Below are 26,222 nucleotides of genomic sequence, written 5' to 3'. Positions count from 1 at the left end.
TAATTTTCACATCATCTTAATCTTTCACTTCTTTGTGGTATTTGCTTCTGTTAATTAATCTCTCTGAAACCTTTTTTCTTTCCTCCTAAACCATCACTGTATACTGGTTTTCCTCCATTGTCTGATCACATCTTTCGAAAATCTTTTCAGATCTCTTCCTACCTAGACCTACCTCTAGGATTCTGTTCCTTTTACAAATTCCTACTGGACATATGCTCCCTACTGTTTGATCTACCCTACTGGCTTTTACATAGCCTTTATATGCCAGTGATCCCCCACATATCCTCATCTCCTTCTTGAGTTGCAGAATAATATTTTATTATTTGTATGATAGCTCCACCAAGATCTTCAACACATTGTCTAACAGAATTCACCCCTTTCCTAAAGGGTTCTTCTATTATGTTTAGTATCTCAATGCCATGTATTCCCAGTAATGTTGCTTCAGAATCTTGGGCTTTTTTTTTTTTTTCTCTGTCTCTCCTCCTCCTTTGCTCCCTTCCTCTCCCCATCCTCTCTTTCTCTCCATTTATCTCTTGTCCCTCTCACAGTATTCATATACATTAGTTTTTAATTCCTACTTATTCTGTCCCTTAAATGTCTCTTAAATTCATCTGCTTCTTTTCATATTTGTTCATCTGCAAGTAGGTACACAGCATATTTTATGGTTAATCATAATTATCATCAGAAAATAATTAGTACCATTACAAAATTTATCACTCCCATTTCATGCATGAGTGAACTGAGGGATAGAATAGTTTTAAGTAATTTGCGTAAGGTCTTCCATCGTATAAGTGATAGAGCCAGAATTTGAACATAGGTCTGACTTCAAAACCCATCCCCTTAACTACTGTGCTGTAGTACCTCCTGTGAACATTGCAAAGTTCTTGCAAAGGAACTTTGTCCCCAGGAAATGTGATGAATGAGGTGTCAACAGATGTAATGTATGTCACAGTTAGTTGCAACCATATTTTGGAAGACATAAATATCAACAGTTAGTTCAATATTTAGTACATGAATATCCACTTATTTAGAAACTGTCCTAAAGAGAATTACTCACTTTCTTCACAGTTCTATTCCTGATTTCCTTCTCCAGCCCCGTTGTCCACCCCTTGTCTCCTCAGTGAGACCTTGAAACAAGGTAGAAATCGAAAAGGATATGGGTGCAAGAAGTGGTAGGAGAAGGTGCTAAAGGTTAGCTTGACTAATTTAAAATTTACCTGTCATTGACTCTTGAATCAAGAAAAGTCTCTCCTATGCGGCCACCCAGTCTGAGGGTCCATGTTTAGTTCTGATAGTTCATCAACATTAAGAATTTGATAGCCTTCTGTGACCTGTCCTGATCATCTAGTAACCATTTATAACAGTTTTAAAAACACCTTTTGTGGTCTCCATAAAACTGATTATAAGGATGTTTGTAATATAATTCATTCACTGTTAGCCTGTACTAATGCTTCATCACTTCCCCACCCCTAAGGGAGGCCTAACATATCATCGTTTCTGCAAACTATAAGAAAAATGAGTGCCACGGAGCCCAGATCTCTAACTTTTACGACTGGACCTTGAGAACTTGAGAATTCCCTAAATATGACTAAAATAAACAATCAGTGATTAAAAACAAGTACACATTTCTTTTATAAATTGAAGTAATTTTAGAGTTTGTCACATTTAGAAAGCGAATATCCCTAATGAATATTAGACATTTGACCTTCTGTATTGCTTTAAGTATTAAGAATTCAGTAATAGTTAACTTTACTCCCTTTGCAGTACAGCTTTATCATCTTCATTACTAAGACAAAAGGCTTTCAGAAAACTTTTTGGTGTTTCTTCATAGAAAATACAAAATTTTAATTCTTCTTTTAAAATATTTTGTTGTTAAAATATATTTTATAATGAATTTTCATCTTATTAAGATGCCATGATATAATTGTAATGGTGGTTCTGCAGTCAAATGCTCTACCCCTGAGCTATACCCCCAGTATTGGTGGTTCTGGATGGAGTTTTTGTCTTTTAAAATTCATTGTAATTTTGTAAATATGCCAAATAAAAGAATATTTTCATTTTCTATATTCCATTATATCAAAATGTATCACATAGCTCCTGATATCCTCTTAGATTTTTCTGTTTGTCTTAAAGATTAAGTGTAGACCATAATATTTGGGGCATAAAGTGTGCTTTGGTGGAGGATTGTGGGTGAATGAATAATACTGGCTTTCTGGGGATTGAGGCAAACAGTACTAGAAGAGAGGAGATGTACCCTTTTTAAGCTCCAGGAAATGGAAAAGTAATGTGCTTCTTGGCTAGTTGCCTAGCTATATATTTGTACCAAATTTTAAGATAGAGGATCTGTACAAGGAAGAAAAAGTCTATTATACAGTGAAGCAAGTAGAACCAGATCACTCATGCCCAGTGCATCCTATGCTTCTGATAGAAAGGTTTTAATTTAGGGTGTAATAGATAAGTTAACATTTTAATTTTTAAAAAAGTAAGGGAAATACATCGTTGCTTGTATCAGTTGCTGTCATTGTTATATGCCTATCCTAATGAACTTGACAGCAGTTAAACCCAGAGATCCACTAAATCAGAAATAACATGGACTAAAAAGAAAATGAAACCCAAGAGGATCTCTTCCCATATAGATCCAGAAACTGGCTGTTTGGATATAGACGTGGTGAGATACAGTACCCTTCAGCTCATGCTACATACTTGGTGGTCGTTAGATACTGACTAGCAACAGATCAAAATAGTGTAAGAAGGAGTCATTTAATCTGTCATCCAAATTGACCTGAAATCACCTTGATGTGCTTCCCGATAGGAGTTTAGATTATCATTCTTTAAACTTTAAAACTGATATATACTGGTCAGAAAAGTCATTTTTTATATTAGAGGAATCAATATCTTTAGTTGCAGGCTTTTAACATTCGGGATAAACTTTCATTTCATTGTACCAGTCATACCTGGTGGGTAATTCATGTAGTATATTTCAATTATAATTTCTGATAACTTTTAGATAAGCATAGATTTCTTTCTTTTTTTTTTTTTTTTTTTTAAAGATTTTATTTATTCATGAGAGATACACAGAAAGAGAGAGGCAGAGAGAGACACAGGCAGAGAGAGAAGCAGGCTCCATGCAGGGAGCCTGATGTGGGACTCGATCCCGGGTCTCCAGGATCACACCCTGGGCCAAAGGCAGGCACTAAACCGCTGAGCCACCCAGGTTGCCCATAAGCATAGATTTCTTTCAAAGATTGTTTTTACTTTGGTCTACATTCAGATGTATTTATCAATACCTGATCAAGATATTTAATTGTTTTATTTTGCTTGTGTATCTTTTTTATTTGCCAGTTCTGTCTCCAGGGTTATTATTAATACCTTGTAAAAACAGTAATACCATGTTACCTACCTAATTTTGATTAAGAGATATCTAGTTTAAAATGTGCCAATACGGGATGCCTGGGTGGCTTAGCAGTTGAGTGTCTGCCTTTAGCTCAGGGCGTGATCCCAGGTCCGAGGATCGAGTCCCACATCGGGCTCCCTGCGTGGAGCCTGCTTCTCCCTCTGCCTGTGTCTCTGCCTCTCTCTCTCTCTCTTTCTGTCTCTCATGAATAAATAAATAAATAAATCTTTAAGAAAAAAGTATGTACCAATAGACAAACATCTTAATCTTGTGAAATAAGCATGTTTACATTTAGGTAGTTTACTAAATCTATAACATTGTTAGAGATCTAATCATTAAAAACGGATATGTTAGGTGCTAATTAAGATTTTTATTCTGGTAAGTAGCTCTTTACTATACCTAAAAATTGTTAAAGTCTGTGACAGAGTAGATTTAACTGACATGTTAACAACTGATTTTAAAAGTTTTCATACATCTTATTTTACTTCTTTCTTTCCTTGGCACATCTCAGTTGGCTGTTTCTTCCAAAAATAAATTAGTAATTGTAATAGACTATAAACCTTAGCCTGCTGTTTTCAACTAGTATAGAAGTAGAAAAGGGCTGTTTGAGAGTATGGTCATTGATTAAACCATATACAGGGCCTTTCCATGGGCAAGATCATTACTAGTAGAGTATGGGAAAAACAATTCTAAGATTTTTGTTGTGCAAATACGTTAAACAATTTTATAGTGACCACCATGACTAAAAGTGACTACTTTTGTTAAAGTACTTTTTCAAACTTTATATCATTTATTTTAAAAGAAGTTAACTTATAATCTTTTTAGGCACAAGTAAATGGTATTGCAAAAACATTAACTGAAATTAATTTTTGTCTCTGAAGAGTGACTTCACTTAAGCACAGAGGAGGCTTCCTGATTTGTTCTTTAGACTGTATATTTCAAAAGAGAAGATACCAATCCTCACACTTAAAAGCATTTTGATGATCCTCTTGGGAGACTCACAGAAGTTATGAAAATTCTGCCTAAAACCAAAGAGTTGGAATTTAAGTGTTTCTTAAACATAAAATAATGTCAGAATACCTGATTTCCCAGTGCTTTCATAGAATCATATTACCTCAATGTTAGAAGATCTAGACTTTTAAAAATCCATCCAATTCTTGAATCTCTTAGATGACATCCCTCCAAAAGATTGTCAAGTAAAGGACAGATTCAGACAACTCTAAAAGAAAATCACTATACAGTTAGGGAAGGAAAATCTTTCTTCTACTCTTAAGTTTTGTGGCTGGGCCTGAGAATTGAATAGAAATAAGACAGATAAACAGGAGAAAAACATACAGATTCTTACTTAGGATTTTTATGTGCACATGAGGGTCTTCATAAGGAAAATGAATACCCAAAGAGCAATTGGGACTAGGAGCTTTATATTTTAATAAAGAAACGAAGCTTTTGTGGAGAAGTGATAAGACAAAGGGGCTTGAAATAGGGGCAGTACATTGAGGGAAAATGAGTACGAAATTTAGGAGGGAAACTATTGTAAGATAAGGGCTATTTTAGTAGGTTAGTTTGTACAGATTGATTTTAGTGTTGACTGCCAGTATCCAGTGATAAAAATGTCTTCCTGGAACAAAGAGAGCACCTTTTTCATGGGAAAATTTTTGATGTGCTTTTAGGTAGAAAAGTGGAGATTAGAGAGCCCTTTCCTGCATCTGCTGTTTCTCAGGTGCCTTCAGTTCAAAATAATCAGTATGCCAAAGTGGCTGATTTTGAGGTGGCATGCTCTGAATCCATTAACAACCATTCTCTAGAGCATGGGTTGGCAACCCACAGATAAAATCTGGCCTGCCACTTGTTTTTGTAAATAAAGTTTTATTGGAACATACCTAAATCCATTTGCTAACTATCGTCTACAGTTAATTTTGTACTACGAAGCAGAGTTGAGTACTTGCAACAGATCCTATGGCTGGAAAAGCCTGAAATATTTACTATCTGGCCTTTTGCAGAGAAAGGAAGAAAGACCCCGCCTCCAAAATGTTTTCCTCATCTGTAAAACGGGGTAATGATATTATCTATCTTAAAGGCTGTGCTTTTAACATTCTTAAACTAATGCATGGCGTATGATAAACATTTAAAACGTGTTAGGCTTTATTACCTGCAATTTCTACTCCACTCTCGGGTTCTTCCCTTAGCATGCTTAGTGGTACAGATCCCTTTTGTTTTACGCTCTGACTGAAAAATCCCTTTCTTCGTTCTAGACTGAGGCTTTCCTCCTTTGCACATCCATTAGGAACGTGGAAATCTGTGTAGACTTTACAGAAACACATGTCTTTTTTACTCTCTGGCTTAAAACTAGATAAGATGGTAGTTTGTATCTTTTGAGGCATAGCACTGTCAAATTTATTGCCATAAAGTTATTTTTATATCCTCTTACTGTCTTTTGAATGTCTGCATAATCAATAATCATTTACCCTCTTTGATTCTTCTCTTTTTCTTTTAATCAGTTTTGCCAGAAGTTTTATCAATTTTACTGAACTTTCAAAGAAGCACTTTTTGGTTATTGATATTTTTCTGTATTTTTGTTTTGTTTTGTTTCACTCTTATTGAATTCCATTTTTTTCTTTTTTTCTGCTTACTAAGGGTTTCATTTGCTCTTTTTCTAGTTTCTTTGGGCAGAATCTTAGATTACTGATTTTAGAAATTTCTTTTTAATATGAACATATAAAGCTATACATATCTCTGTAGGCATATTTTATGTGCCTTGTACACATTTTGAAATGTATTTTCATTTTCATTCAGTTCAAAATAGTTTCTAATTTCCCTTGTGATTTCTTTTGGGTTATTTAGAAATGTATTTAATTTCCAAGTATTTTGGGATTTTCTGAATATCTTTTCTGTTAATGATTTTTTTTTTAAGATTTTATTTATTTATTTATTCATGAGAGACAGAGAGAGAGAGGCAGAGACACAGGCAGAGAGAGAAGCAGACTCCATGCAGAGAGCCCGATGTGGGACTCGATCCTGGGACTCCAGGATCAGGTCCTAGGCCCAAGGCAGGCACTAAACTGCTCAGCCACCCAGGGATCCCCTGTTAATGATTTCTAATTTAAGTTTACTGTGTAGAATACTTTGTATGATTTAAATTCTTTAAAATTTATTTAAACTTCTGTTATAGATCAGGATTTGGTTTGCATGGTAAATGTTCCATGTGTACTTGTAAAGAATTTGTATTCTGTTGTTCCTGCATAGAGTGAAATAATATCAACTATATCAGATTGGGTGATAACAATCAAGTTTTCTGTATTCTTACTGATTTTTTAAACTTACTAATTCTGGGGCACCTCGGTGGCTCCGTTGGTTTAGCATCTGATTCTTGAATTCACCTCAGGTCATGATCTCAGGGCTGTGAGATGGAGCACCAGGTCAGACTCTGTGCTGGGTGTGGAGCCTGCTTAGGCATCTCTCTCTCCTTCTCCTTCTCCGCCCCTCCCCCCCATACATTCATACATACATAACTACTTATTAATTCTGAGATTGTGCTGAAATGTATAATTATAATTTTTCCTTTTCTGTCAGTTTTGCTTTGTGTATTGATGTTCTGTTGAAGTACATACACATTTAGAATTCATCTGTCTTTTTGATGAATCAGTCTATTTATCAGTATGAGAAAGTCCTTTTTATCCCTGTAATATCCCTTGTTCTAAAGTCTACTCTGGGGACACCTGGGTGGCTCAGCGGTTGAGCATCTGCCTTTGGCTCAGGGCATGATCCTGAAGACCCGGGATCGAGTCCCACATCAGGCTCCCTGCATGGAGCCTGCTTCTTCCTCTGCCTGTGTCTCTGTCTCTCTCTCGCTCTCTCTGTGTGTGTCTCTCATGAATAAATAAATAAAAAAAAAACTTTAAAAAATAAAAAAACAATGAAGTAAAAAAAATAACAATAAAGTCTCTTCTGTTCTAACGTCAATATAGCCTGCCCAACTTTCTTTTCCATGATATCTCTTTTTCCATTTGTTTACTTTTAATCTATCTGTGTCTTAAATTTAAAGTAAGTTTCTTTTAGGCAAAATATCTTTGAGTTTTATATTTTTAGTCAACGTACGATCTCTTCCTTTTAATTGGAGTGTTAAGATCCTTCCACTTAATGTAATTATCAGTACTTAAATTGCGTTTAAATCTGGTTGGATTTAAATCTACCATATTGCTGTTTGTTCTCTCTTTGCTCCATCTGTTTTTAGTTCCTTTTCCCTGCTCTTCCTGCCTTCTCTTGCATTGAGTATTTCGTATGATCCCATTTCAAACCACTTTTGGTTTGTCAATGAATCTACTTTGTTGCTATTGTTGCCCTAAGATTTATAATATATACATCTTTATTAGTTTCTTCAAGTAATATCACACTATTTCATGTACAACATAAGAACTTTATAATGATATATTCTTAATCCCTCCCTTCCATCCTTTGTGCCACTGTTGTTGTATGTTTTGATTCTATATATGTTATGACCCGATACTACATTAATACCATTATTGCTTTAAACAATTATCTTTTTTAAAAACAATTATCTTTTTAAAAAAAACATGAAAATGAGAAAAAAATTTTATATTTATCCACCTTTTTACCAGTTCTGTCCCTCCTCATTCCCTTGTGTAAGTGTGCATTTTTGTCTGATACAATTTTCCTTCTGCCTGAGGAATTTCTCTTAACATTCCTCCTTGTCCACATCCATGACAGGCATACATACCTTTTATGGTATTCGGTATATACTACTATAGAGTATAGGCCTGCTGAATTCTCAAAGCCTTTGTTTTACTGAATAATGCTTTATTTCACCTTCATCTTTGAAAGTTATTTTTTTTTCACTGGTACATTTTCCTTGGAATTCTAGGTTAACAGCTCTTTTCTCTTAGCACTTTAAGATGTCTTTCCACAGTCTTCTGGCCTCCTTCAATCATTTCTTTGTTCCTCTGTACCTTTTTCTTAAAAGGCCAGGTAGTAAATATTTTAGGCTTTGGGTCATCTAGCCCTTATTGCAACTGCTCAGGTTTGGCATAGTACAAAAGCAGCAATAGATAATATGAAAGTGAATGAGTGTGGTTGTATTCCAGTAAAACTTTATTTATAAATCACATGGCTGGCCCATGGGCTGTGGTTTGCTGAACCTTGCTCTCTAAGAACAAATCTCCTTTTATCTGACTGCTTTTAAAGATGTTCTCTTTATCATTGTTTTTTGGCATTTTGATTATGATGGTCCTTTGCGTGGTTTTCTCCATGTTTCTTATGCTTGGTGTTGAGCTTTGTGGGTTTGGTGGTTTATAGTTTTTAGAAAATTTGGAAACACTTCAGTAATTATTTGTTTTAGATATTTTTCTCTCTCCCCACTTGGGACTCCAGTTGCCCAAATGTGATTCTGCTTGATATGGTGTTTATTCTTTTTCCTGCTCTTTTTCTTTCTATGCTTCATTTTGAATAATGTCTGTTGCTATCTTAATAGTTCTCTGCTAATCCTCCTGTAGTGTCTAACCCATTAATTCCATTCAGTATATTTTTTCATTTCATATATCATATTTTTCATCTCTGGAAATCCTATATAGGCCTTATTTATGTATTCTCTTTCTCTCTTCATAGGTTCATGTTTTTCCTTACATCCAATTTATAATAGCTATCTTAAAAGCCCTGTCGACTAAATCCATCATCTCTTTCATTTATGACTCTATTTAGTTGATTGATTTTTCCCCTGGCTATGGGTCATATTTTTCTCCTTTCCATGCCTTTTTTTCCCCCAATGGATCCTAGATATTTTAATTTTTGTTGTTGTTGGATTTTGGATTTTTGTTTTATTCATGTAGCAGTGCTAGATTTTGTTCCAGTATCCGTTTGATCCCTTTAAGGACTGCTTTTGAGTTATCTGAGGAAGATCCAGAGCAGATCCTTCTTTGGGAGGTAGGGTGGGGAGATAGCCCCAATATTTCTGATTTATTCTAATTTAGACCCAGTATGAGCTGTGACCTAATGCTCTGCATATTATGAAGTTTAGGAAAGTGTTTGGCCTGTTGCTTTTGGTGTTTTGTGTTGTTTTCCTCTACTAGCTTCTTGTTTTACATGGAGAGATAAACATTGGGCAGAAGACTCCAGAAGGCTCTCTGCAAATCTCTGGAGCTCTGTCTCTCTGCTACCCTCTCCTCTCCAGTAGTCTCTGCCCTGCAAATTCTAGCTACCCAAACCTCCCTGAATTTGAATCTGTATCTCAGCAAGACTACCAGGTTCTGTTTGGGTCCCCCTCCTTGTACTGCAGCTTGGAAGCTTTCTTCAGGCAATAAGCTTGGGCACTCAAAACATTCATCTTATTTGTTTCCATTCTTTCAGGGGTAGAAAATGCTGCAGATTGTACAATATCTGAAAACCATTGTTTCTTACCTTCTGTATGATTTTCTAGTTGTTTGGAATGGACCAATAGTTCCCGTAGCATTTAACCCTACATGGGCAGAAGCAGAATTCTGATTACCCCTTAACAGACACAGATAAATAACTATTGATAAATGTACCTTTATTATCTATTTGTGGGAACAGTGGGTTTTAATTTAAGAACTGAAAAAGAGATTCATTCATTTCAAACTTCAAATTGTTTTCACATTTTTAAAATAATTTCTTAAAATTTCTAACCAGGTATTCTTAAGATAGATTGTACTGTTATTTTATTAATGTAATTCTTAATTTTTTCCATAAATAATAAAGCCAAGAGTACAAACTAGTAAATCAGAATTTAATATTTGAATGTTTGTATTTCTTATTTTCAAGCAGAAAATAGTATGTAACTAAGACAAATCAATTGCTCTATTATATTTAAAGCTTAGGAGACCTTGATAAGGTACAGAAACAGATACCCCAGACATCACGGTGTGGTGGAATCACACCCACCAATTGACTATGCTATAAGATAGGAGCCAATTACTGGGGACTAGAGAAAAAGTAAAGAAATGAATTCTTCCTGGGATATGAGAACAGGATTCCCCTGGAGATGACGTTTGAGCAGGGTCTTAGAAAATGAATAGATATGGAAGAGTAGGAGGAATTAGACTAGAATATTTCATTCTCTTCACTTCTGTTTTTTAAACGTATACAGTTAATATCTTAATCAGTTATTCACCCAGGGAACAGTTACCAGATGTGATGAATGGTTTCATTTCAAGTCTCTTTTGTAATTAGTTTTCTGTTGCTGTGTAACAAAGTCAGTGATTTAAAAGCATTATTATCTCAGTTTCTATGCTTTCTGCGTCTGGGCGGAGCTTACCCTAGCCCCGTGCTCAGGGTCTAACATCAGAGGTCCGACATCTTTGATGAAGGTGTCAACTAGGAAGGCAGTGGCATCTGAGGCTCACGGCCCTCTTCCAAGTTTACTGGTTATTGACAGAATTCAGTTTCCCGTGGTTGTAGGGCTGACTGAGGCCCTCAGCTCCCAGAGGCTGCTTGCTTTCCCTGCCTGTCCTGCTCTTCACAACACAGCTGTTTGATTCTTCATGAGCCGCAGGAGCATCTCAGTGGGTTCTAATATATCTCTGTCTTTGACTTCTGTCTCTGATATATAAGAGTCTCTTTTAAAGGGCTTACCTAATCAGGTCAAGCCTCCCCCCCGCCCCCAGAATAATCTCATTTTTGATCAGCTGAAAGTCAAATGATAAGGGACCCCAATTATATCGTCAGAATCCCTACATCTTTTCTATGTAATACAACCTAATCGCAGAAGAGAGACCCCATCAGATTTACAAGTTCTGTCCACACTCAAGGGGAAGGGGCTAGACAGGGAGTGTACACTAGAGAGAGGGAATCTGGAGGCTGACTTAGAATTCTGCTGACTAGAGTTTGATTTATACTATTAATATAATTTGAAGAGTACAAATTATATTTATAGAGATACAGATGGACTGGAAGTACTAATAAACCACCACATATCAAACAGTTGAAAACAGCTATTTTCTAAAATAATTAGAATTATAGCTTCAGTGTACTGTATTTTTTTCCCTTTATTTAAAATATAGTTTAACTGAACTGATTGATCATTATATTTTAAGAAAAGAATCTCATTGAAACCTCATTGGAAGTTTTTTATTTGCTTCCCAGTGAACATGTACAATTTTGAAAATCCTCAGTTTCCTCTTTTTACATAATTTTAGTGCTTAGATCTATGCTCTGAACTATTTTGCAATTCTACGGTAATGTTCTCCTAGCAACATGAAAGGGGAGACTGAATATTGTGCACAATTGGCAGTGCAGTGTTGCTTAGCTACCTATCTTTTTAATTTGAAATATTAGGCATTTCAATAAAAGGGAGCCCTTAAGCTCTTAAGTGTTTGCTCATGACACGTTTGCAGTGTTTTATGTGTGCTTTTCACCTTTGTATTGTAGCTGTTACTGTGAAAGGCTAAAAAAAATAAGAATGTACTTAATAGCAGTCAGTAGACTACTTTAACTACATAAAATCAGTCATTTTATGAGAAGTTCTAATATGGACACAAGTGAAATTATAAGCTATACTTTAATATGAACCTACCTCAAATGCAGCTGTACTACCAAATGCAATAATTATACCAATCTGTCATTTGATTGCAAGGAAAATCATTGTAGAATGTCTAAAATATTACCTATAGTTGTTTTAAAAATAGCAATCTTGTTACACTCCAGAAGTATCATTAAATAGTCCTGGAAAAGCACTTTATTATATTATGTTGCTGTCATGCTATTCATGTTATTTTTCCTTAAAGTAGGATATCAAGTACTAAACAGTATTATTGTAGTGCATCTTCTAATTTGGAAAAGATGAATATACGAAGATTCTTCTAAGTGGATTCTTTTAATAGAAGTTTTTCCTATATGTTCCTCTTCCGCCCCCCCCCACACACAAAATAATTTTAAAAAATACATATCCATTGTAGAAAATGTATTTTCAAAAGTATGGGTAAGTTTAGAGAAGACATTAAAACTACCTAATTCCAGTTTCTCCAAAGAAACACTATTAAGATCTTAATATGGTCCTTTTCTTTGAATATGTGGAGTTTTTAAAATATTTTATTTATTTATTCATGAGAGACAGAGAGGCAGAGACATAGGCAGAGGGAGAAGCAGGCTCCATGCAAGAAGCCCAATGTGGGATTCGATCCCAGGACCGAATTCCAGATCACACCCTGATCCAAAGGCAGACACTCAACCTCTGAGCCACCCAGGCGTCCCAACTTTGAATATTGTTATAGAAGATCATACTTCATACTTAATTTGAATTTTGCTTTTACTTTCTTATTATTATAAGTGTGTTTCCAAATCATTAAAATTGTTTGAAAACATTTTTTGATTATTATTTATGTGGATGTACCATATTTCCTGCATTGTTATTTAATATGGATTGTTTTCTGTTTTTTATTATGTAAATAACAGAGAAGAAAATCTTTGTGCATAACCTTTTATCAGCATTTTTTTTTTTAAGTTTTTCAAAAATTTATTCATGAGAGACACAGAGACAGAGACACAGGCAGAGGGAGAAGCAGGCTCCATGCAGGGAGCCTGATGTGGGACTCAATCCCAGGACCTGGGATAACACCCTGAGCCAAAGGCAGATGCTCAACCGCTGAGCCACCCAGGTGTCCCTGTCAGCATTTCTTAATACAGATCCTAGCTCAGAGTATAACAGTTCCTATGAGTGAAAAAATATGAACATTTTGAAGACCTCTAAACATGTTAATAGATTATTTTTCTGAAAAGTTGACCATCCTCATTAACATTTACTAGTTAAAGTTTTAAAAGAGGAAGAAATAGTGAACATATTGTTTTTAATTTGTTTTTATGATCAAGCAGATTAAATTTTTTCAGTGTTAATTAGCCATTTGTAATTATTCTATGAAAATTTTCATTTTCCTGCTCCATTTATTGATAAATCTTTGTGTCATTGATTTTGAGAGATCTTCATGTACTAAACTTATCCCCCTTTGTGTCCGATTTTCCCATTTATTCACCTTTTGATTTTGTACACTTTGCAAAACGGAGCTTTCAAATGGTTCTTTTAAACATCTCTTCACATTTTTAATTTTCATTTATTGCTTTTAGATTTACAAATCCCTTTACAGTGCAAATTCTCCTACGTTTTAACTCCTTTTACTCCATTCACCACCAGTGGGTGGGCACTGACTCAAGCTAGTAGAAACTTCTTGTCTCAAATCCCAACTCACAACTGAACATTTACAGAATGGATCTTTCTGGCCCTTGATGCTTACTTGCTGTGCCCAAAGGGCATCCATCCTTTCAACAGTATTTCGCAATTGCTACTGTCCTAGGGGACCAGCAGCAAATGAACAGATGTAAACCTCCACCATTGTGGATCTTCCACTGCATTCCTTCTGCCTTTCCCCAATGCCTGACTTTTCTCATCACCATGACTTCGCTTTGCTCTCCACCAACCCAACTGTAACACGTTGCTCAAGGGCCAGCTCTCCTAAGAAGTCCTTTCTGAGTCAGGTTGCTGGCTCTTAGACTCCTCTGTTCTGCTCCCCACAATGAGTTTTCTCTGCCACTGCTTTCCACTGGTACTTTTAACATAGCTGCCATTAGGATGTGTCCCTAGGTGCAACTTCACAAAGAAAATTTAAAAAATTTTTTTCTACATCTAATATTTCTACATCTAATTCTAAGCCATGTAAAGGGTATTTTTGGTTTATAGTGTTGGGCTAGAAACAAAACTGACTTTTTTCAAATGTTAATCCAAAGCATCAGTAAGAATGTTTTCTTGCCCACTGATCTTTGATAGCTTTTATCATGTACTAAATTCTTGGCTACTGGGCTTGATTGCCTGCTTTCTATTCTGTTGCATTGATCTTTCTATTTTGCATGAGAACAACATTATAGATTAGCTTTATCATATCCTTTTTTCTATTCAGGACTGTTTACTTGTTTTTATAGCATTATTTGGATTGTCTACCTTACATCTCATGCTATGGCTATTTCTATTACTTTGTTTTTTATTGCTGTTATGAATGGAATTTTTTTTCTGTTCTGCTTTTTGACTCATTTTTGCTAACATTGAAAGATTTTTTTTCATATTTATCTCAAATCTGAGCTCTTTATTCTTCATAATTATTGAGTTGATTTTGTAGAGTTTGTTGATATCTAATCACAGTATTTGCATATGAAAATTTACTTTTCCTTACTAGAAGTTATGTCTAGGTTGGCTGAAAATTCCAGAGCATTATTAAGTAAAAATCTTAACTGTGGATATTCTTGTCACAGGGAAACTAAAATCATAGTTAAGGAAAAACTGTGGTCACTTTTATATTTAACAAATTAGAATTAAAAAATAAAGCATCTTTAAATATCCTATATTACACTAATTGCTTTGCAAATTTGCCATGAGTAAGTTGCATGAAAATCCTGGGTGAAGTTTATTTTCCCAGCAGAGGGGCCACATTTGGGTAACATTAATTACTAACTTCGAAAGTAAAGGAACTAGACTTCCCATCTAGGTTGCAGGTGGGAGGAGGAAGCTTGGTAAATCAGTCTCTGGCTTCCCCTACTTCATTTCCTGGAGCAATTCCTGGCATGGTGGTGATGAAGTTTTGGGATATAGGTGAGGTCCGGTGCCGACAACCAAGAAAGAATTCTTGAGATGTCTTTGGTATTAAATGGTTGTTTTATTGAAGCACCAGGACAGGACCCATGGGCAGGACGAGCGGCTGCCCCGGGCCTGTGAGGAGTGGCTGATTATATAACCAGGAGTTGGGGGAGGTAAGCAAAAGGGAGATTCCAAAAGGATTTTCGTGTGCTGAGGAGGACCTACAAGATCCTTGGAGGCCTTGCCATTGTCAAGTTAAAGATTGGTTTTCCCTCTAGCAAGACAGTAACATTAAGACAACTGAAGATTTCTGAAGAATGTCACAGATATCCGACCTTGGGTGGGGGTAGCTTTGTCCTCAGCTAGCCCTGTACCCTCATCAGTGGCAAGTGAAGTCAGTCTCTCTCCAGGAAGACCATAAGAGAGAGCTGAAAGAGCATCAATATAGTTCCTTTAATGGGAAGGGTGTGCAAAGGACATTCATGAAATTTGCCTTTAGAAGACATGTAGCAGGTATTTTTCCTGGATGGCTTCCTCAGAGGAGTCTGGCTCTAGAGAACTGTTCAGGTGTGACAGACGCTGGTTGAAGTCCTTTGTGAAAGTTAGATGAGTTAATGGGCCTGGATTTCTCAGTCAGAAGAGATTATCTTGACAGACCTCCCCCACCTCAACAAAGTTCATGGTGGACAAGAGGTTGATTAGTTGCCCTTATGCTGTTCTTATTTATACCGTTTTTGCAGAAATCTGAAGCCACAGTATGCAGATGGGAACTTTATTTTCTTATGATAATAAAGGATCAAGGTATTTCCTTCCACATTAATTATCACCTCAGTGGATATATCCCATAAGTTTTGATGCATAATAAACCACTTTAAAACTTAGTGGCGGGATCCCTGGGTGGCGCAGCGGTTTGGCGCCTGCCTTTGGCCCAGGGCGCGATCCGGGAGACCCGGGATCGAATCCCACGTCGGGCTCCCTGCATGGAGCCTGCTTCTCCCTCTGCCTGTGTCTCTGCCTCTCTCTCTCTCTTTCTCTCTCTCTGTGACTATAATAAATAAATAAATAAATAAATAAATAAATAAATAAATAAATAAAAATTTAAAAAAATAAAATAAAACTTAGTGGCTTACAATAACAACCATTTACCTTAGCTCATAATTCTGCAGGTTGACAGTTTAGGTCGAATTTAGCTGGGCAGTTCTGTTTTTTGGCTGAGTTCCCTCATGAGTCTGATAGTCCTGGGTTGGTTAGATGGGTCTGCTTCTGGGAGTTGGCTCTTGTCATCTGGGGGACCTGAGTTCTTCTCCACATGGTGTCTTTTCCTCCAGAAGCCTTGCCTAGATTTTTTCTCATGGTGATAGCAGAGGTCTGAGAAAGCAGAAGCAAGCAAAGCCTCTTGAGGCTAGCCTTGGAATTAGGACACTGTTGCTTGTGTTGGATTTTGTTGACCAAAAGATGTCACAAGGCCAGCTGATTCAAGGAGCAAGAATATAAAATCCATTTTTTTTTTTTCTTTGGTGAGAGTTGCTGTAATGGCACATTTACAAAGGACATGGATACAAGGGAAGTTGGGAGAATTGTGCCCTTTTTTTTGTCACCAATCTGCCACAATTAGGTGAGTGAAGGACTCAAAGATATGCTTAGGACACTATTTTCCTCATCAACGTAAGATTTTAATTTTGCTCCCTTTTTATCTCAGCCTGTTGTCCTTGTATAATTTTTCACTTTGTACCATTCTTTAATTTTTGATTTCTTATGCATCTTTATTTAAGTCAATGCCAAATAAAATTTTTTCTAAAATTATCTTTTGGTTCCTTATTAAATCTTATTCCAAGATATGTTCTCTGCGTCTTCAGGATATTTCTTTCTCATGTGTGGGAGTGTTTTTACGCATAGACCTCATCGTGTTTTTTCCTTTTTCTTAGAACGCTATTGGTATGTGCCAACAGACTGTGAGGATGCTTCTCACGATCTACTTAGGTTTGAATGCCTTCTTAGATCTGCATCTGAAAAATAATTTTGTTAGACATTTCCCATGATTGGCAGGCAGTCATCAAATGTGGTTTTGCTAAACTAAACCAGGATCATCTGCTCCTGTGCTACCTATGCCTGGTTTGGGGGCATTTTAAAAGGATAAAGTATATGGAAAAACCTATTTCTTAAAATGCACTACTAAAAGGGTTTTTCCTGTATTTTCCCTTCTCTTCAGAACTTTTCAGGTAGATATTGAAACTTCTTAGATGCAGTAAACCATGGTCAGTGCCTCTCTACCTTCTGACTTTTTCTTTACTGGGAATTGTGTTTAAATGGACAAAGAGGGGATTTGCCTCAATTTGCCATTGAGGGGATAGGAATGAGTTACACTACTTGGGCTACCTCATAAAGCTACCCTTCTACTCTTGTAAATCCTATTTCTCTTTAACAGCAGGCAGAAAAAGGAAGAGAGCTAAAGTCCTTTTCTCAGTTGATAGAATTATTGTGTTTCACAGAGCAGGGCAATCCTTTGCATTGTGTGGACTAATCAGAAAACTTGCCCACTGTTAATTTGTTCATAAACCTGATTTCTGGGACTTTCAGATAGTAAATTATCTGAGGTTTCTCATCCAGAGGTTAAATTCATTTTAGTAGGATGTACTCTTGTCTTTCCGTGCCTTTATATGTATTTTCCTGAAAAGATGGGCAAGGCTGCAGTGGATGATTCTACGTAAATGGCATGTTAAGCTAAGAGTCCAAGTTGTATTTAATTAATAATTCATTTGCCATTCTTTGTTAATCAGAAATATGTAATGAATATACAGTAAAATATGGCAACTGCAAATAGCCATTTTGAAAGCTGAGATTTGCTGCTTTTGTTAGCCTGTACAGTGTTATAATGTAAGTAAATACAAAATTCCATTATAATTTTGGAGTGATTATGTACATTTCTTTTTTTTTTTTTTTTTTTTTTTTTTTTTATGATAGTCACAGAGAGAGAGAGAGAGGCAGAGACATAGGCAGAGGGAGAAGCAGGCTCCACGCACCGGGAGCCCGACGTGGGATTCGATCCCGGGTCTCCAGGATCGCGCCCTGGGCCAAAGGCAGGCGCCAAACCACTGCGCCACCCAGGGATCCCTTACATACATTTCTTAGTCCTCCATTATTACATTCAAAGCTCTAGCACTTTGCTCTTCTCACTGGTCCTTTCCTGGGCATCAATAGTCTAAATATGGGACACATCTCATTGAAGGACCAGGAAGCAGTGCCTCCAGAATTCTCTGAGTCAGTCTTTGGAATAATAGATTAAAATAGCTGCCAGGACCAATCTTAGAAGAAATAATAGTGACTTCCAAAGAAGCTGTAGTTACCTTCTTTCTTTCTTCTTTTTTTTAAAGATTTTATTTATTCATTCATTCATGAGAGACACAGAGTAAGAGAGGCAGAGACATAGGCAAAGGGAGAAGCAGGCTCCATGCAGGGAGCCTGACTTGGGACTTGATTCCGGAACTCTAGGAACACACCCTGGGCCAAAGGCAGGTGCTCAACTGCTAAGCCACCCAGAGATCCCAAAGTTATCTTCTTTCTGACAACTGTTCTAAGTTTAAGATCTAATGATACAACTGTGGTCTCAAGGAATCCATCTCATTGGAAAGTGACTAGAGTTTCTAGAGCTGCAGAACTAAGATTGCTATTAACTACTTGATTATTATTTCAGTAATCTCTAATGAATCAGAGAGCTTAAATTATGTTCACCTTTTTTTTTTTAAAGCATGAGCTAGTTTAAGTACTACCTGAAAGTTACAATATTTTTAAACTCTGAAAGTTCACATCACTTGAAATCTTTTATTTTATTTTATTTTATTTTTCACTTTAAATCTTTTAGCACTGAAATTCATTAAATTGGTTTATGGAACAATGATCTGTATTATATATTATAGCCTGTTTTTTAAGGCCAGATTTTGACAACATTTATTTAAAATTTTAAAAATTAACCTCTGTGTGTGTGTGTGTGTGTGTTTAAATACCATATAAACCAGAGACTCCTGGTTATTGGGGAAAATGTGAATCTCCTTGATAAGGTCAGTATTCTTAAACTGAATTTCCAAGGAACATCCGCAAACTATTGTATAAAGGTGTGCTTTCACTAATAATAATGATAATCTTTTCCCTGTTTATGGAAAAGTAATTTTTGATTTTGCTTTTTCAACCCTTTGGTATGGATTACAAATTGTTTGACTAATAGAAAATAAACATGACAAAAAACAAACAGTAGTCAATCATGGATAGTTCAGCCACTTGCCTTTCATTGTCACATGCTTGTGATATTTACCTTACCTATCTTTAATAGAACTATGCTTTATATTAATCTAGATTTTGTACTGGAATTAAACTAAGATTTTTTATAGTGTTTCACAAAGAACATTGAGACTTCCAAAAGCTCTGCCATCTGAAATGCCACCGGACTTACCATCTTGTAAGATACTAGAGGGAAACAACTGCGTCATCATCATCATTTCACATATGATCACAGCCATTGTAGAGTTTTGAATAGAAGGTAATATGAGGGTGGGACGCCTTGGTGGCTCAGCGGTTGAGCATCTGCCTTCAGCCCAGGGCGTGATCCTGGAGACCCAGGATTGAGTCCCACATTGGGCTCCCTGCATGGAGCCTGCTTCTCCCCCTGCCTGTGTCTCTGCCTCTCTCTCTCTCTCTGTCTCTCATGAATAAATAAATAAAATTAAAAATTAAAAAAAAGGGGGGGGGGTAAATAGGCCTCATAACAAAGGATGAGGTGGTCTCAAAAAAAAAAAAAGATAACGTGAGGAAGAATTGGTGTTTGAGGAGATTTCTGGAAGGAGGTGAGAATAGACTTAGAGTGAGAGTGGCATGTAACCACTGTAAACAGTATCGTCAGTTGTGTCTATATTATGTAGTTGATTAAAACTCCAATTTTTATCATCCAGATGAAAATGGTAAGGTGGACTTCTTTCCTGTTAGGTTGACAAGTTAATTTTGAATTGAGATGTATACAAATTAAAATAACAAAACTCGGATTGTTTAAAACATTGTTCCTTATAACTAACAAACACAAAAGAAAGTTACCTAAAAAGTACTTTGCATTTCATATCATCACTTCTCTAGGTAGGAACAGGTAGTTTATAGACTACTTTTTTAACAAATACATCATTGCTAGAGTTGTGCCTTCATTTCATTCCGAGGAGGTTTATGTTACTATGCCCATTTTATAGATTGAGAAATTCAGCCTGGCAAGGTGGCTTGACAGGTAACATGGGCTTTAAGTGTTAAAACTAAACATGGGAGCCAAAGCAGCTGATTCTAAGTCCCATGCTCTTTGAACCATACCACACCGAGCCCTCATTTTTTAATTATTTATTTAGTTTTTTAAATTACAAAAGTAATGTGTGCTTAAAACCCAACAATACCTACATTCATACATATGAGGCTTATATACATATATATACACACATTATACAAATATATATTTGTATTTTAGGGAAATATGTCTAGCAGCAATATGATTGACAGATGGAAAAGAGAGGGCATCTTGGAAGAAGAGAAACTAGTTAGGACACTATTTCAGTAATCCTGACAAGAAATGATAAGAGCTGGAACTAGGGTAGTGGCAAAGGCAGGAGAAAACTTAGAAAGGACAGGCATGATGGGGGAGAAAAACCTGTAAGAATTAGTAACCCATGGAATTGGGAAGGTCTGAGAGATGAAGGAGCTAAGAATGACTTCCATCTTTATCACTTGGGCAACATGAAGATGGCCCTCATGTGGATGGAGAGATGGAAAACAGAAAAGAAAGAACAGAATCAGGTGGAGGACTCAGGAATGAATTTGCTCTTGGCTCTAGTAAAGTTTGTGATCCTTTAGAATATCCAATAGAGATGTCTGTTAATTGTACATAACCCTAGGGATTAGTATAGAGTTCCATGTTAGTGATAAAGATTTGGGAATCCTAAGCCGGCTGACAGAGGTCAAAACCAGGTTACAGGTGTCACCCAGAGAGATTATATAAAGGGAGAGAGTCCATGTCTGAGGGCAGAGCTCTAGACAACACTAGCATGTAAGGAGCAAAGAAGACTGAAAAGGAATAGAGAAGTGGAGGAAAAACCTGGGGAGAGTATCACTGAAGCTAAGAGAGGAGAACTTCAGAAGAGAAGGAAGAAGTTGCAGAAGGATCACCTAATTGAAAACCAGGCATTTCCATAGGTAACGTCTCCATTTATAAAATTAAAAGAAAAATTGAATTCCATTGTATCAAAATATGCTTTTGAATTCTTTTAGTGGGTTTATAATGTTGTGTACATTCGGCAACCATCAGATATTTTACAGCATAGATAATAAACATTAAGTAACTACAGAAATGTGACATGGTATTACTAGCATGGCCCTTACTGATGAACTCTGGTTGATTTGACTTGATTTGTTTAATATTTAAGCTTGCCTGCCTGCCTTGCTTCCTCCCTGCCTGTCTCCTTTCCCTTTGTAATGTGATGAGTTTAGGATTAAGATCAGGGGGAAGCCTTGGTGGCTCATCTCCGCGTGTGATCCCTGGGGTCCTGGGATCAAGTCCCACATCGGGCTCCCTGCAGGGAGCCTGCTTCTCCCTCTGCCTGTGTCTCTGCCTCTCTCTGTGTGTCTCTCATGAATAAATAAATAAAATCTTAAAAAAGAAAAAGAAGAACATTAGGTATCCTGGTTATGTTTGGAAAACCAAAGTATAAGATACAGATCCCTTTAAGACATTTATGAACCTTTCTTGGCTAGTTTACATGTGACTAAAGCAAATTTCAGATTATAGTTCCTCTTCACTTTATTCTACTCCAAAGTATGATTCTAGGGGTGCCTGGGTGGCACAGTCAGTGAAGCCACCAACTCATGTGTTCAGCTTGGGTCATGATCTTGGGGTTGTGGGATGGAGCTCCATGTAGGGCTCTGTACTCTCCTCAGTCTGTTTGGGTTTCTCTCTCTCTCTCTCTGTCCCCCCCACCCCACCCCCACTCTTTCTCTCTCTCAATAAATGAATCTTTAAAAAAAATATGATTCTCATATCATAACTAACCTTACAATATTGGCCAGCAGTTTATGAGTTTTTATGAGTCCAACTCTTAAAAAGATCATAGTCCTCGGCCTCCAATTTCAGGGACATAATGTAGCTGTTGCAATGACAACTAAATGGAGAGGACTGGTCTGTCTTTCCTCGCTGGACAAAGAAATATACAAGACACTTGGCTGGGTGTTGAGAGGTAGGGAGTAGACAAGGGGATGTAAAATGGACTCAGCCAGACTTTGCCCCCTGGAAGCTTGCAGGGAGATAAATGACATAGATAATTATATTACTAGAGAGATGTAAGAGTAGAAGGAGCTATACATTCAAAGAAAAGAATATATCAGGTCAGAAATTCTGGAGGAGTTGGCATTTCAATTTGTGAGTTTTAAATAGGGAGAATGGAGTAAGGAACATACTGTCTCAAGGGCTTAATATGACCAAAGGTATGGGTGCCCAAGCAATTATTTGTTGAATATTAGAACAAATGGAATTGAGGGCATTTGTTTTCCCACTGACTTCATCATATATATATTTGTCTCTTGTGTGCCAGGCACTGTGGCAGGTGGGTGCTAGGAGGGGGTCCTCCGACCCTCATGGAGCTACAGTCTAATAGGAGAGACAGACAAAACCAACAAACTAATGAATATATAAATTCAAAGCAAGAAGGATTGTTAGGCTACTGAATCACTCGGGTGAAGAGAGCGATCGGTTGGCTAGATAGGCAGGGAAGCCTCTTTGAAGGAACATAACGGCATCTGAAACTGATTTTTGTAAGAACCACATTGAAATATTTACCCAGTTAGAAGTTTTTTTGTCATTGTTGCTATCCTAATACATTTAATTTGGCTAAATTACTTCCCCGTCAAATATAGACTGAAATTTCTGTGTTCCATCAGTATCTGATCCATTGTTCACTTTACCATGTCCTCTTTGTTTTGCAGAAACCAAAACTGAAAGACTGGCATCCTCCTGGGGGTTTTATTCTGGGATTGTGGGCACTCATTATAATGGTTTTCTTCAAAACGTACGGAATCAAGCATATGAAGTTCATTTTCTAGACATGATGTGTGAAGAAGACTACATGGAAGACTACCACCTTGGATAAAATTTAATGTCATTATACTTTTTAAAAAAATACATTGTTCTTGTTGAATTGGGCACAAAGTATAGGAAACCAAATTTGAGTGAACTATTGATTTTATAACTTAAAGAAAAATAATTGTTAATGCAAATGCTAAGTGGCACTGATTATACTTGTTTTTTGTTGTGTGTGTTATTAAAAAGATGGGACAAAGATCAGTGTATATTTAATGGCTATTTTTGAAAATAAAAATTTCCCCCCATCTTAACTTCTTTCCATTCAGAAAAGAAAAAAAACGTGAACACATTAAATGCTCACTAGCCGAGGTAACTTCTTTCAGTGTTTTTGTGTGTGTTCTCCTAGTCTTTTTTTCTATATTTTTTCCCCAAATAGAGATCATATAGAATATTTCATTCTGTAACTTTGCTTTTCATTTTACAATATGTTATCAACCCTTTCCCTCTCCTTGGACATTTTTCAGAACACATTGTGAACGGTTGCACAGTATCCATTTTATGAATGTACAGTAAGTTATTTAATACTCTTCTGTTGTTGGACCTACTTACCTTGTTCTCAGTCTTCCTTTGGTTTGATCTTTAATGTGTTAATATTTTACCATCAGCCATTCATGAAATTATGCAGCTTTAATCATAAGTAAATATGAAAGAATTGGTTCCTTAACTTACAGTACTGATAGTCTTTGGGACCTTACCTGCTGTCAGTTTATCTGGAAAATGTAAGGCCTTTGAAAATTTCATGTTACTGACTGCTCAAGAGAAACAAACTCTCATTTTTCATTTCTAAGCATTCTGTGATCATTAAGAATTGATTATGTCCTCTTCAGTTTCCATATCGAAAAAGATAGTTTCATGGCAGCCCAGGTGGCTCAGCAGTTTAGCGCCACCCTCAGCCTGGGGCCGGATCCTGGAGACACAGGATCGAGTCCCATGTTGGGCTCCCTGCATGGAGCCTGCTTCTCCCTCTGCCTGTGTCTGCCTCTGTGTCTCTTGTGAATAAATAAATAGAATCTTAAAAAAAAAAAAAAAAAGAAAAATATTGTTTCATTCTGTTTAGGGTAAACCTGGTTGGTTTATATACTGGCTGGATCTGTCTTTCTGAGATAATCCGTAGAGTGGATGGACTGTATGGAAATTACACGCTTATGCTCCTGCCTTCATGTTTGACTGATGCACCACATAAGGCAGAAAAGACCCTTCTGGTCTATGAGACGGTGCAAGAGCTTCTATCTTCATCACTGATGTTTTTATCTTATCAGCCATGTTCCTGTCTTTCTCATAACTGGAAATAGTATTGAGATTGTGTTTTGCCATCAGCCCCAGGTATTTTTTTTTTTTTTTTGCACACAAGGGGGAAAAAGATGCAAGTTAAGTGTGTCCCACAGGATACCTTTTTATATCTTACCTGGTTTTGTTCCAGAACTTATGTGTTAATAAATCTTTATTCATTAACAAAGATCTGATTTATAATCATAGGCAACATTAAGAAGACAACTCTTGCTCCACAATAAAACCTCCTAAAATTAGTATTCCTGAGGACTTGTTTGCCTTTTAACACTTAAAATATTACTCTTTAATTACATGCAAAATGGTCATGCTTTTCACAGGCAAAGGATTAACTGCTGTCTCTTAGGTTAGAACAAATGATGTTAAGGCTTTTTGGCAGCTATGAATCTTCATTTTAATTGATCTTATTGGTGTGCTAGAGAAATTCAGGTATTTTATCTGAAAAATGGAGAGGGATTCTTTTGTACACAGAAAGAGGGAAAAGCAAACTTACTCCCGACTAGCCAGGTCATAGCAGCACTAAGAGACAAGAAAAGGTTGACCATAGCACGCTGCAGACACTGCCACAAGGTCAGGGACACTGTGGTGGGGCGGAGCTACTTAGCGTCAGAAGGAAATATGATTGATCTTGAGCCAAAGTAATTTAGCTTGAATGTAATGAAACGTACCCTGATGGTAAAGACTGCTGGAAAGTAAAAGGCTTCCTCTTCAGAGGCTGCAGAAGGTGCCCTTCTTAGTTAAAACCAAACTGGGAAAAGTAATACTGGATGTAATATACAGGATTAATTTTGCCCAGGCAGGGTTTCAAAGGGCAGTTATTTCTCTTTCTGTTCCATTATTGAATTTTCAGAATACAGTTAAAGCAGAAAGCTTAAACTATGCTAAATGTTCAGCTCGTAACCATAATCTTTTTGCATAAAGTATATTCTGCTTTCAATAATAAGTAAATCCTCTGCATGTGGTAAGTGGGTAATATTGTAAGTGCAATTAAATAGTCCAGACTTTAAGTTATACCATAAAAGCGCATCCTTAAATATATTCTGGAGTCACAAAGAGCTGAACATGGTTAAGAGGTTTTCTTTTTTGTCTTTCTCAGTGTTGTTGTGAGGATCAGATGAGATAATGTTACGACGAAACACTCTGGAAATCATAAATATATGGCGGTGCTATTCTCCTTATTTTGGCCTAGGAAGCCGCCAACGGAGAAGTTAACGACGCCGCCATCCCTCTTCCTGGTGCACGCACTCACCTGTGTAAGCTACTTACTGTGGGTCTTGTTCTCTTCGGTCTTCTTCGCCCCTTGCCAGGGTGTCCTTCAGGGAGACAAGGAAAATAGATAAATGGGTCCTGGCAGACATGGCCTGACCTTTTCGGGGAGGGACAGGATATAATGAGGCTGTTCAGCAAAGGCAGCCCGCAGGAGAAAAAGAAACCAAATGATGTGGATTTTGAAATTATGAAAGACATTCATTTGCAGTTTATGAAAGGGAAATGTAGTTTGGATGCAAAGCTGATTAAGTTGGATCAAGAAAAATTGGAATTAAATACATAAAATAATGCATGCATTTATGGTTTCAATTTTTATATATCCTCAGCTAGTTGAAAATGATGATTCCCACAACAAGCATAACTCAGCTTGTTTCTGCTTACTGAGTATTTTCTACTATGGTATATGTTGATAACATTCCTTCCATTATGTATGTTGTATAGCAGAGTTACAGTTACTGTGGGAATCATAATTTGAAATTTTGACTCGCGTGTTTCTGGAAATCTCTACAACAAATGTTGCATTAACATAGAACTTTTTC

The 26,222-nt window shown here is 36.7% G+C and overlaps 2 protein-coding genes across 3 annotated transcripts in view; both read left to right on the top strand.

Annotated features, from left to right (window-relative positions):
* PIGK (phosphatidylinositol glycan anchor biosynthesis class K) overlaps nt 1-23,325 on the top strand; it is a 107,726-nt gene extending 84,401 nt beyond the window's left edge. For both annotated transcript variants that reach the window (XM_077905088.1, XM_077905087.1), the window contains one exon: nt 22,971-23,325. In XM_077905088.1, coding sequence (XP_077761214.1) covers nt 22,971-23,087 — 117 coding nt within the window. In that variant the 3' untranslated portion in view covers nt 23,088-23,325. The remainder of the gene's footprint in view (nt 1-22,970) is intronic.
* A 270-nt stretch (nt 23,326-23,595) lies between these two features.
* Nucleotides 23,596-26,222, top strand: part of LOC144318301 (uncharacterized) — a 28,918-nt gene continuing 26,291 nt past the window's right edge. Inside the window, exon 1 of the mRNA XM_077905090.1 lies at nt 23,596-25,667. Coding sequence (XP_077761216.1) covers nt 25,572-25,667 — 96 coding nt within the window. The 5' untranslated portion in view covers nt 23,596-25,571. The remainder of the gene's footprint in view (nt 25,668-26,222) is intronic.

The sequence above is a fragment of the Canis aureus genome, chromosome 8, assembly GCF_053574225.1.
Source record: "Canis aureus isolate CA01 chromosome 8, VMU_Caureus_v.1.0, whole genome shotgun sequence".
NCBI classification, from domain to species: Eukaryota; Metazoa; Chordata; class Mammalia; order Carnivora; family Canidae; genus Canis; species Canis aureus.
The sequence above is the reverse complement of the archived record's forward strand: the minus strand, read 5'-3'. Positions and strand labels throughout refer to the sequence as shown.